The sequence below is a fragment of the Porites lutea genome, chromosome 14, assembly GCF_958299795.1.
Source record: "Porites lutea chromosome 14, jaPorLute2.1, whole genome shotgun sequence".
In the NCBI taxonomy this organism is placed as follows: domain Eukaryota; kingdom Metazoa; phylum Cnidaria; class Anthozoa; order Scleractinia; family Poritidae; genus Porites; species Porites lutea.
In genome coordinates, this window is record NC_133214.1 from 17755977 (window position 1) to 17768618 (window position 12642).

Genomic DNA, 12642 nt, shown 5'->3' on the forward strand with positions numbered 1-12642 from the left:
GTCAAACTGTAGGATTTCATTCATAGACTCTAACAGTGTATAAGTTTTAGAATCACTTTATACAGTGTAATAAACAGTACCACAGGAAAGAACTGCTTAAAAGCTTTTGAATGGTCACACTGGGTGATGTCATTCACGGAATCAAAATATAGAACCACTTTGTACCACATAATAAAAAGTACCACAGGAAATTACTGCTCTGTAGCTTTCGTTTGAGTGAACACACTTTAGGATTTCATCCACATACTGCATAACTGACTCATAGAAGTGGTAATCTCATAGATAAGACAATGATACGAAGCGCGCAATTTTAATTTTGAATTCCAATTTGTCAAAGGCCACAGTTGAAGCTGTGAAGGAACTCATCAAGAAACATGAAGAATTTGACAAGCGAATGAACACAAATGATGACAAGATCAACCAAATGATGCAGTTTGCTGATCGCCTGAATGACGAAAACCACTACGCATCTGACAAAATTACTGAGAAAGCTCGCAGCATTGACGAAAGGCAAGGAAAAAACTTTTCTGTAGTACTTTTTTATAAATATTTTTTCTTACGAGCCCTATACACAAGCGGGCTGGCCCTGTTATCAGGATCAATTTTGCCTCGGGTTCATATCAGAAATTTCAGCCCGGTTTCCGAGATGAGGAAACGTCAAAGATTCTGGGGATGAGTTCAGGCGCGAAATTCGAGAAACGAAGCAAACATGGCAAAACACAAAGTTATAATTGTCGTGCCTATCATAGCTTTGCAACTCCTATCGCTGTATCACTGCAGTTAAATGGGATGCTTATGATGTGGAAAATGCAGCAGGCAAAGCAAGACGATGTCATCCGGGCTACACTGTTGCCCTGTTGCTCTCTTTTCCAGCCCGCTCACTGAGTTCTGGTTGGAAAGACCGAGATCTCGGGAACGGAGCCAGCCTGCCCTCTCATATGAACACATCGGAAATTTTTAGATTTAGACTGGACTCTTGTGAAGAGGCACTTAGATGGGAAACTGACCTGTTTCTGTCTTAACACAAATTACCCTGCTTACGCGGATCTGCTTGCTTTCACAGGAGAATTGCTAATCATGAAAAGATGGCTGCCGCTCTTAAGAGACTGAGAGATTCCTTGGAATTGCAGCAGTTTATACAAGATGCTGAAGATGTATGTTACCTGAATTGTTTGTTGTTTGTCGTTAATTTTTCTTAACGTTCTTAATCCAGTTTTACCGAGGTGTATTCAACTCATCGCCTATACTTAATTGATATTTTGTAAATATCTTTTTAGATGTACGACTGGCTTAATGAGCGTCTGTTGATCGCCTCAGAGGAAACCTACCGAGATCTTAGTAACATTCAGGGCAAGGTCATGAAACACAGAACATTTGAAGCAGAAATCCAGGCCAATAAGGAAAGACTGGATAACATTTGTGAGGTTAGTGTGAAGCTAACAGAGAACGACCTTGTTCAGCTTTATAAATAGTACCACAGGAAAGTACAGCTCAGTAGCTTTCATTTGAATGGTCACACTTGAGGGTTTCAACCGCAGACTCAAAAGTTAGAATTACCTTGTACAGCGTAATAAACAGTACCACAGGAAGTACTACTCAGTAGTTTTCATTTGGATGGTCGCACTTTAGGATTTCATCCTCAGACTCAAATTTACATCTCCTTTGACTTCCTGTGCGTGCGCTCATTCACACAGGAAACCCACAGAAGTGGCTATTGTCCATAACACGAGTTTCAAACCCCAGCTACGATTTTACGACCTCTGCTAAATTAAATTTCTTTCCTCTTGCAGTCTGGTAACAACATCGCAGAAGAGAAGCCAGAAAACAGGCCTGAAATCGAGGAGCGTCTAGAGAAACTGAATGTCAAATGGCAGGAGCTTGCAGATGCCTCCACACAAAAGGGAACCAAACTTGGAGATGCACAAAAACAAGAGGAGTTTAACACCGGTGTAAAGAACATACAGGAATGGTTCACAGAGATCGAACAGACAGCCGTCACACACGAGAGGGCGACTGATCTGACAACGGCCACCAGGCTCTATCAAAAGCATAAGGTATTCTAAAGGAAAAATAAATGTATGAAAAAGAAAATTTTAAGACATATAAGTATTGTTTCATTATTTTTTGTCTGTGGGTGGGTGTGTCTGTGTGTCACACCCAACCGTTCTTTGTGTTGTCACGCAACACAAGGAGAAGTATTCGTGACATTCCCAAGAACGGATTCTCCAAAAGGCTGTAACATTTTAGCGACTCTATTTCGGGACATACCTGAAGTCTGTAAGCAATATCTACCAACTGAAACCAAATGGCTGCTAGCTCTACTGTTGACAGCGGCTTTTGCCTTAAGAAAGAGCCAATCAAAATTTTGCATCGCGAGAGCATCAAATAAAGCCAATCGCCGTTTTTTAGTTTCTATGGTCCCTTTTTTCTCGCATACACGTCGCGTCTCCTTGTGGGGATTCTTCGCGCGTTTGCGCCTTACTCGTAGCCTCCCCGCAGACGTCCTTTAGGGTTTGTTTGTCACGCATTCAGAAATGAATGCGTGACAAACGAACCCCAAAGGACGTCTGCGGGCATGCTACCTTACTCGTAGTCTGAGAGTGGATTTCCACCATTGCATAATTTTAACGTGCACAACAGAGGAAATGCATGAAAGGTCGCGCTTAACGTAAAGGTTGAAGCTCCCTCAACTTTAACGTTTACGCTTGAATTTTTATTCATTGTCTCTGTTGTACTGACGCGCGTACTTACGTATAAATTACGCGACCGCCGAAATCCACCCTTATGCGCGGCTTATTTTATTTGCGCGCGTAAACTTTACGTGCGCACGTGAAAATTACGCGACGGTGGAAATCCAGCTTAACCGAATAAACACTTGATTAAAGTGCACCGCATAACGTTCTAGTAACAGTGAAACTTATCGGTGCTGTTTTCAGATGATGGAGAAGGAAATTGTAGTCAGGAGAGTGCGAATGCAACAGCTTAACAGCCAAGCTCAAGATCTAGTGGATGCCGGTCACTTCGATCCCAATGCTGTGGAAGAAACGCGCATCGTTATGGAAGAGAGGTTTGTCATCAGCCATGAGACAGACTTTTTAGTAACTGTACTTACAAGACACCATCATTTACTCTGGAAGCGAACGGGTTAACGTAACTCCTTTTGCTTGATTGTTGTAGGGTTGAAGCAATGGCTGCGCCTTTGGCTGAGAAGGGCGTAGATCTTGAACGTACCCTTGGCTACTTCCAGTTCAACCGAGACTGTGATGATGAAGAGGTGAGGATATTAATACTCTGTAAATGGACTGATGATCCGGGGAGGTTACTTTGGTGGTGGGTACGGCTGGACTTTCACAGAGTCCTTTTTAGTAGCGCCGTTTTGTTTTGCCACGTTCAAAGGGTCTTTTTAGCTTGCAGCAATCGGTAAAGCATCGCCCCATGACTTTCATTTTAGCGGGAAATTAGATTCAAAATCCTTCCAGCGAAGAGAAGGTCAGTAGCTCTCCAGACATGGTCTATGATTGGAGAACGAAACAATACCCCTATCCTTAAAAACAAAAGAAGCTACTGCTTTTTTAGGCCAATGAAAACAGAGGTCAGGAAGAGCTACCGTACTACTCCGAACGAAACAAGTTAGTCTCTCGCGACTGAGTCAACAGCTTGTATCTTTTCGCTAAGCTTGGTTTAGGATTCTTGACAATTCTTAACCCCGTATTACTGATAGAAAGAGATCGACTTGGTGCAGACATGGGTTCTGAAACCCTGACTCTACTTCAGACCTCACCTGAAACGCTGGTCTAGTAAAACAATTGATACGAAAAAACCTGAGGAACTTTCCCAGCGAAGTACCCTGTCTGTGCGATTGCTACAAATTGAAAGCACAGGTCTCTGTTTTTTAGTGGTCAGATCTCGTTTTTGATGGTACTCATGTTGTTGTGTTTTAGGCCTGGATAAAAGAAAAGGAACCAATGCTCCAGTCAACCAACTACGGAAACAACTTGTTTGAAGTACAGAAACTACAGAAGAAACTCCAGGTAAGATATAATAGGGATGAAATGTCATACTAAAATGGAAACAGCAATAGCACAAATGGGTAATGCATCGGATCGATGTGACTAGTTGCATCTACGGCACAAGAATATATACAGCAACAAACTGCTACGAAAGGGTAATCTCGGTAGATTTTCGTGCATTTTCGTTTACCTTCGTTGCATTCTCGTTGTCGCATTAGATCAAAGTCATAGGCATTGTGTTCAGACACTCTAGTCCTTAAAACAAAACTCACAGAAGATAGCAAACAGTGGTACATTAAGTACAAAAACTACTGAATAAGCTCCCTCCCCTCCCTTGCAACTATTTTTCGGTACGATGAACAGGCTTTGGAATAAACCCCATAGAACGCTTATTGCTGGATTTTTGGTTGATTGCGCTGTTGGTAAAGGGAAGTCTTACTTATAACCGTTTCTTGGCAGACCTTGTGCGCGGAGATTAAGATTCATGAAGCTCACAAAGACAATATCTGCAAACGAGGACAAGATCTTGTGGAGTCTGGTCATCCAGAGTCGGAACAAGTGGCCGCCAGGATAGATGACCTGCAGGAGAAGTATGACAACCTCAAGAAACTGTCGGATGCTTACAAAGCTCAGCTCGACCTGTCACTCCAGGCTAAACAGGTTTGATTGGTTCTTGAGTCCTTGGTGATTTTGTAACTTGCTTTAGTGAAAATAAAGTCGGAAAACATCCGATATTATATTTAGTTTGTGGGAGTGCAAAACAAATAGTAACATAGAAAACTACTGCTCAGTAGCTTTCATTTTTTACCACCTTCTCGAATGTAACTTCGAACGTTAAAGGAAAGTTATTCCGTTCATGAGCTTTTTGCTATTCAACTATTTCGAGTCGAAATTTATCTCCGAAACGTGTTATTCTATATTCCCTATGGTCTCGTGGAAGTACTTTAATTTTAAAACAAAATATCTCCGTTGTTTTCAGTACTACTACGATGCCGCGGAAGCTGAATCTTGGATGAGTGAACAAGAACTGAATATGATGGGTGATGAACGAGGAAAGGACGAGGCAAGCGCCAGTGCAATGCTTAAGAAACACGAGACATTAGAAGCTGCTATTGCTGATTACTCTGAGACTGTTAATGAACTTGGCGATACTGCTAAGGCACTCGTGGAAAGCGAGCACCCAGAGAGGTAAGTAGTATATCAAACACGAGCAGGAGTGTTTTATGTGGTATAGAAACACCATAAAGTTGTACATCAAATACGAGAGTTTCATCTGATTTCCAATCACCAGTAATAAGTATATCAGACACGAAAAAGAGTGTTTTATGTGGTATCCAAACACCGAGAACAATATGTCAAACACGAGAAGGCGTTTTTTTTTTTCATCTAAAATGTAAAATCCCGGAAGTAATATGTCAGCCACGAAAGGGACTGTTTTTTCCGGTATCTAAGCATTGAGAAGTAATACATCAACACGAGGAGGAGTGTTTCACCTGTATCCCTACACTTAGAAGGGTTGAAAAAACGAGGCGTAGCCGAGGTTTTTCTAGACCGACACAAGGATTTTGTGGATCAGATGGGTGGACAGGCGTTACTTATGATTGGTCGATGGTATCCAAAGTCATCCATTGACCAATCATTGCTTGTATTTTTCACTCAACCTATCCCAGAAATCTTTGCGCCGAAAGTTAGTACCCATTCTCCCAGTAGTTTATTTTGTGGCAAAATAACACACGTTTCAGCAGTTAGGGTTGCATTTGTGTCCGTTCGGCAATTGTAATGAGTTTCAGAAAATTGTTTGACCTCTCCTTAGAAAAGCAGCTTTTTACAACTCCCATAACCTCGTACTCACGTTTTTCGTATTTGACGTAAATACAAAGCTGAAACTTATTCTTTGTCCTTGCTTTTTTAGCGAGACGGTTAAGATCCGTCAAGCCCAGGTAGACAAGCTATACGAAGGACTCAAGGATTTGGCTGAGGAAAGGCGCGGCAAGTTGGACGAGACTCTCAAGCTTTACCAGCTGCAGGGTGAAATAGATGATCTGGAACAGTGGATTGCGGAGAAAGAAGTTGTGGCAGGTTCTCAAGATATTGGACAAGACCTCGCCCAAGTGGAGGTACACTTTTCAGTCTTAACTATTTTTTTTTTTTTTGCCTTGTGCAGATACGTAATTTGAAAGACGTACTGATTAGAGCTTTATCCTAAATAATTGATTTTATTAAGGGGTGATTTTTTTGCCACCGTGTGTCTCAGACAGTCAATACCGTCGGACGATATCCAGGGTTTGACTGATAAGTCCGGCTCCACGCATGCAATTTTGTTGCGTGACTTAAAAAACGATTTGAAAAATGCCAAAAAGAAGTTTTAAAATATCGTGGCGTGGTAGCCAGAAAAACGCCTGTGAATACCAGAAAGTTGTCGGGCATACACGACTTGGACTTGGTATTCGATCTTTTTTGTCATCGCGTCCACCGTGGTTACGCTTTTGTCGGGCGTTGAAATCAGCATTTTCCCATCGTTTTGCTTGTTTGCTAAGGGTTTGTTCCTAATCTCCACTAAACAGTGGAATATCGACTTCTCGAACCCGAAGTTTATAGAACCTCCTAATAATTCGAGTAAAAACTGACTTCCCTATTCAAGTTTGTAATTTTACCCCGTATTAATTTATTCCATTCTCTCTGTATGTCGAATCAAGCTTCTATCCCAAAGAGTGTTCGAAACTGAGATTCCATTGTAACTTAAAATAATCCTCATTTATTATTAACTTTTCAACAGCTGCTCATCGAGAAATTCCGCGATTTCGCACGAGACACCACCAATACTGGATCGGAAAAGGTGGCAGCCACGAATGCTGTGTGTGATCAGCTTATTGGCACCGGTCACACTGACGCGGCAACTATCGCCGAGTGGAAAGATCAGATCAACGAGTCCTGGTCTAACCTTCTGGAACTCATTGAAACGAGGACAACGGTAAACAAACATAATATGCTTTGTGATTGGCTTAGGCTAATAACCTGACACCTTTTTCAGCCAATGAGAAAAAATCCAGTCTAACCCTAACCCTAACCCTAACCCTAACGTTTTCCCGCGCTTTTCGCCGGCATAGCCGGCCACGCACACATGCCTTCTTTTAATTGGTTCGTCGGTTTGTCTGTGTTGGGATTAACCAGACAAAATCGAAAACTGGTTTGAATATGTTTTTCTCAAGAAAAATAGTTGTTTTCGTATTGACCTTTTGGTTTCGAGAAAAGAAAATAATCTTTCAGGGTACCACCTAACTGGTGCTTTTTCTCTCGCGTACTCAATTTCCCGAAAATTCGGGAGCTAAATTTTCACGAGTATAGATTTTGTTTGACGATTTCTCTCCAAAACTTGAAATTAGCTGCGCGCGAAATTTATTAAGATTAAAGGTAGAATTAGTCGCCATTCTTTGTCACAAAAACGTGCCCCACTGAAAAACGTTTTATTTAATTTTAATTTCAGTTGTTAGAGACCGCTCGTGAACTACATAAGTTCTTCCATGACGCCAAAGAAGTTCTCGCCATGATTCACGAGAAAGAAAACCTCCTTACAGATGATCTTGGTCGCGATCTAAACAGCCTGCACCAACTGCAAGTGGTTCACCAAGGATACGAGGCTGATTTAGCACCACTTGGCAACCAGGTAAAACAGTAGGTTGATAATGTATTAATATAGCCAAGCTGAAAAGAAGAGCTACTAACCGTTTACTTAGAACAGTAAACCTTTAACCTAATTTGCTCTGACACAAATATTAAAGGGGAGCCGACGATACGGTTAGTATATCACCTCAAAAAAGGCATCGCATTCTGATTTCCTCATGGCAACTATGTAAAGCCCGGTCAAGTGTGACATTTTACTTTGGCTAAACATGAACAGGGGTGGGTGGTCCCTTTTAGCATGCTTGAACCTTAAACTTTTTATAGCTGTCGTTTTGCGGTTACTACTGAATTACTTCGGTGGCTTTGAATTCTGCCTCATCTTGATATCGAGACTTTTTTTTTTTATTTTCAGGTCTCTGCGATCCAGGAGGAGGCTAATCGTCTCCAGGGCTCGTACGCAGGTGACAAAGCCAAAGAAATCCAGGCTAAGGAAGATGAGGTCGTTGATGCATGGAAACGACTAAACTGGCGCGTGAAACAACGCACTGAGCGACTGCACGATGCGGACGACTTGTACCGATTCCTGTTAGCTGTTCAAGACCAGATGTTGTGGATGAACGACATGTTAAAACAGATATTAACTTACGAGAAAGCAAAGTGAGTATCACTGTTCTACCACCCGCCACTTTTCTGGGATCGTTATTGGGGGCGGGCCGATAAGCCATCTGCCAATTTTTCACCTGGCTCTTTTAACAGTCCCAGAAAGTTATCCTCAGTTTCGTCCTAGTTTTTAAAGTTTAGGGGAAGTGTAAGTTGTCGTTTAAATATTTACGTGCTTGTTCGTTCCTTTAAGGGATGTACCTGGAGTAGAGGTATTGATTGAACAACATCAGACCAGGAAAGTTGAAATCGATGCTCGCGAGGACAGTTTCCAGGACGTAGTGAAGATGGGAAAAGATTTGATCGCAAGAAACCACTACGCCACTCCAGAGGTAAAAGTTTCTTTCATGTCAGAAATATTTATTTTTGTCTTGACGTTTTGCATATCCCTACTTCATATGGTCTTTTCCATGACCTGTTTTAAAAAAGCAATTTACTTGGTTTCACTTGACTCGACTGGGAGACTTATCATAGCTTACTAATTGCAGATTAATGAGAAACTTGACATGTTGAACAGACACAAAGACGAGCTCTCACTTGAATGGGACAAGAGATGGGAACATCTGCAGTTAGGTAGGACAGCTTGGTTTGTTACTGTGATCTGTCCGAGTAATATCATGAAACTAGTGGCAACGTAATTCTTCTAACCAATCAGATTAAATGTCGATAACCCAGTGAACCAATGGGAACTGAGACAAAAGCAGAGTCGAGCACGAGAAGACGTGCAACTTCCTCCAAGCGCGGGAAATCGTGCAGCTGATTCCAATGGCGGGAAAATGCGCGTAGGTCCTTAGGCGATAGTTGTTGATTACAGTAACACTTATTTTCTCACTGACGTCTAGCTGTGGACAAACACAAATTACGCGCAACACAAGAAACAAACCAACCATTGAGTCCTTGAATGCCCAGCTTGTCTATCTTATGAACAATTTACGTCTGTCCAATCTTTGAGAAAAAGTTCTAGTGATCTTGTATGCTCACGTGTTCGTTTGCCCAACAGTCCTCGAAGTCATGCAGTTTGCACGTGATGCTCACGTGGCCGAGGGATGGATGATCGCCCAGGAACCGTACCTGAAAAACGAGAACCTCGGAGTAAGTCGACATGATCGTTATTTTTGACCCTGTAATTAACTTAATTGTAGAATATCCGAAATATTTTTGCTTTCCTCCTTTTGTAACTCTTGAAGACACACATACTTTTATCATGTTTACATAAGTTTTGATTTGTTGTGTGCTCTTGTTGTTTGATTCGTATAATGGTAAATCCTTATTTCTTGATTTTTTTTCATTTTGCCCAGGACGATCTTAATGAAGTGGAACAACTTCTAGAGAAGCACAGCAACTTTGAGAAACTTGTTAACACACAAGAAGAGAGGTTCCTTGCCCTGGAACGCTTAACCACGGTAAAGTAACGACATTTTTGTAATTTCTATTTATCTTCGAACGAACACTGATTCAAAAACTCGAATCAGATCTCAACTCAAGAACATTAAAAAAACTGCGTTATGGGTACGATGTGCGCTGCTAAGCAACCGGTTCCTCATAATTTTTTTTGTGCGGGTTTTGTTGATTTAATGGCTGCTATGCTTGGATATACTTCTAAACAAAGCCAAACTTTGAGCGAATAAGGTCCTTTTTTGAAAATTAAATTACCGCTTCTTCTTTTGTGAAAGATTCATCAGTTAGTTGCCACACCCACATTTTAGGGAGCAGCTGTACCTATGTGACCTTTTCCAGGAGAAGAGACTGGAAGATCGTTAAAGATTCGATTTTTTTGGTCTTTCAGTTCGAGCTTCGCGAGGGAAAACGCCGCAAGATGGAGCAAGAGCGCCGCGAACGGGAAGAAAGGGAAAGAGTGGAGAGAGAAGAACGAGAAAGGCAGGAGCAACTGGAGAGGATCCGTCAGCAAGAAGAGGAAGAGTTAAGAAGACGACAGGAAGAGGAAGCAAGGAAGAGAAGGGAGGAGAGGGAGAGAGAGAAGGCAGAGGAAGTAGTCGTGTCTGCTGTGGCTGCAGGGGTGAGTTGTTACAGCATAATAAACAGTACCACAGGAAAGTACTGCTCGGTAGCTTTCATTTGAATGGTCACACTTTAGGATTTCATCCACAGACTCAAAAGTTAGAACCACCTTGTACAGCATAATAAACAGTACCACAGGGAAGTACTGCTCAGTAGCTTTCATTTGAATGGTCACACTTTAGGATTTCATCCGCAGACTCAAAAGTTAGAACCACCTTGTACAGCATAATAAACAGTACCACATGAAAGTACTGCTCAGTAGCTTTCATTTGAATGGTCACACTTTAGGATTTCATTCTCAGACTCAAAAGTTAGAACCACCTTTTACAGCATAATAAACAGTACCACAGGAAAGTACTGCTCAGTAGCTTTTATTTGAATGGTCACACTTTAGGATTTCATCCACAGACTCAAAAGTTAAAACCACCTTGTACAGCATAATAAACAGTAGCACATGAAAGTACTGCCCAGTAGCTTTTATTTGAATGGTAATACTTTAGGATATTATCTACGAACTCAAAAAGCTTGAACTACCTTGTTCAGCGTAATAAACAGTACCACGGGAAAGTACTTTCATTTTTTTAGGACATTCAGTTTATGCCTTTCTCCTTTATTGTTTGAAGTACCTTTAGCCGTCTTAACTGTTCCCTCTTTTTTTGTGTGTTCTTTTTGTTTGTTATCAGGCTGAGTCTACACCAGAGGAAAAAGGTAAGCAAGCTTATTGTGGCTACTATTTCTTTATTACCCTTCTCTCAAGTCCCGGAAGTAGATTATTAATGCCTAGTTAAATGATCATCAGAAAATTGACCCGCGGCGTTCTTATATTTCTTGCAGATATTGAGGGGAGCGTAACTGCGGACAAAATGGAAGGTTACCTTTATCGTAAACCAACTATGGACGCTCCCAACAGAAAGGCCCCAATCAGGTAAGTACACATCTACTTTTTATTTATTTATTTTGAACATCTTGGCTTTGTGGGTGAATAGTTTACGTCAGCTGGGGAAGTGGCCATAACTATAATAATTGCGTCAAATCTTTCTTGGCTTGTCATCCCACCATAACATTAGCGTTTACGGTAGACCGCTAGACGGTAAACTAAAAGTGCAGTCTCATTTCCTGTTCTTATTTCCGGTAACACCTTCCTTCACTTACCTTGTGATTTCACGATGAAACATGTGGTTGCTGATCATTAGACTACGAGCAGTCTCTCTTTTTTCTTGGTCCGTCGAGCAAAACGCCCGAGACACGCAAATGACCACGCGCGTGATTGAAGGCGCGAGACTCTCTTTTTCTTCTCGGGCTGCCGCCCTCGTTTCTCGCGTCCTTCGGCTTCTCCGCTCAACGCTCGCGCGCGCGTGCACTCCCCTTAGTAAATCTGAAGAAAAAGTGAGACTGCTTGCAGTCTAGCTGATCATTCTCTCTTTGTTCTTTCTACCCAGGCAATGGAAGCAATTCTATGTTATACTTCAAGACCAGGTCCTTCATTTTTATAAAGATCAGAAGACAGCGCGCGCGGTAAGTTTCTTATCTCAAACGTCGTTCTTACCTCAAGTGTATTGTGTGCCGTTGCTTGTTGGAGGTAAAACATCCTTCGCCCCCGTGAAATACGTCCTCTTGAACCAGGCCTATTCTGGTGTGACATTGAAATTAACTGAGCCTCTGATTGGTTGAGAAAATGACCGGGGTTTTTTTCTTAGCCAATCACGTAGCGTAGTATAGAAGGCGCCGATTTTCCCAGCCTATTAAATCACGTGGCTCGCGCAAAGCCTAAGTGAAGCGAAATTTTTCACAACTGAACGCCGCTGTAACACCTCGAATTTTTTTTGTGGAACAGGAACATGAAGCAGCGCATTCAATGCCAACAGCAGAAAGTTATGTTGAAGTAGCCACTGATTACACAAAGAGAAAGAATGTCTTTAGATTCAGGTAAGTTATGCTCAGTTCATTATTTTATGGTTTCGTGGTCAGAATATCGTAAAATCCTAGGCTCAAATTAGATGACTAAGTTGTTTTTCTCTCTTATAAACTTTCTAGTTTAAAATCCTCGTATTTTTTTTAGCAGACTGTCTAAAATGGCGGTCTAGATAAAGTTTATTAATGAATTTGTTGTTGTTGTTGCTATAGGTCAAACACTGGCCAAGAATTTCTCTTCCAAGCAAAAGATGACGTAAGCATTCGAATTTCTTCTATTACATTTATCCAAGAACGTTCACGCGATAATTTTTCAAATAATTATTAGAGTTCGTCACACTCAAGGAGGTCGATCCTCAGACCCAAACCTTGTGAACCACCTTGTACAGCGTAATAAATAGTACCACAGGAAAGTACTGCT

At 41.6% G+C, this 12642-nt stretch overlaps 1 protein-coding gene across 2 annotated transcripts in view; it reads left to right on the top strand.

The window, feature by feature from the left end:
- Nucleotides 1–12642, top strand: part of LOC140925264 (spectrin beta chain, non-erythrocytic 1-like) — a 36927-nt gene that overhangs the window by 22777 nt on the left and 1508 nt on the right. For both annotated transcript variants that reach the window (XM_073375253.1, XM_073375254.1), the window contains exons 31-53: nucleotides 338–510; nucleotides 1064–1154; nucleotides 1278–1424; nucleotides 1791–2054; nucleotides 2937–3067; nucleotides 3178–3274; nucleotides 3942–4031; nucleotides 4470–4670; nucleotides 4990–5198; nucleotides 5923–6127; nucleotides 6787–6981; nucleotides 7495–7674; nucleotides 8044–8288; nucleotides 8485–8623; nucleotides 8780–8864; nucleotides 9292–9383; nucleotides 9590–9694; nucleotides 10078–10308; nucleotides 10994–11018; nucleotides 11145–11235; nucleotides 11750–11825; nucleotides 12145–12236; nucleotides 12435–12477. In XM_073375253.1, the coding sequence (XP_073231354.1) occupies nucleotides 338–510; nucleotides 1064–1154; nucleotides 1278–1424; nucleotides 1791–2054; nucleotides 2937–3067; nucleotides 3178–3274; nucleotides 3942–4031; nucleotides 4470–4670; nucleotides 4990–5198; nucleotides 5923–6127; nucleotides 6787–6981; nucleotides 7495–7674; nucleotides 8044–8288; nucleotides 8485–8623; nucleotides 8780–8864; nucleotides 9292–9383; nucleotides 9590–9694; nucleotides 10078–10308; nucleotides 10994–11018; nucleotides 11145–11235; nucleotides 11750–11825; nucleotides 12145–12236; nucleotides 12435–12477 (3207 nt within the window). The remainder of the gene's footprint in view (nucleotides 1–337; nucleotides 511–1063; nucleotides 1155–1277; nucleotides 1425–1790; nucleotides 2055–2936; nucleotides 3068–3177; nucleotides 3275–3941; nucleotides 4032–4469; nucleotides 4671–4989; nucleotides 5199–5922; nucleotides 6128–6786; nucleotides 6982–7494; nucleotides 7675–8043; nucleotides 8289–8484; nucleotides 8624–8779; nucleotides 8865–9291; nucleotides 9384–9589; nucleotides 9695–10077; nucleotides 10309–10993; nucleotides 11019–11144; nucleotides 11236–11749; nucleotides 11826–12144; nucleotides 12237–12434; nucleotides 12478–12642) is intronic.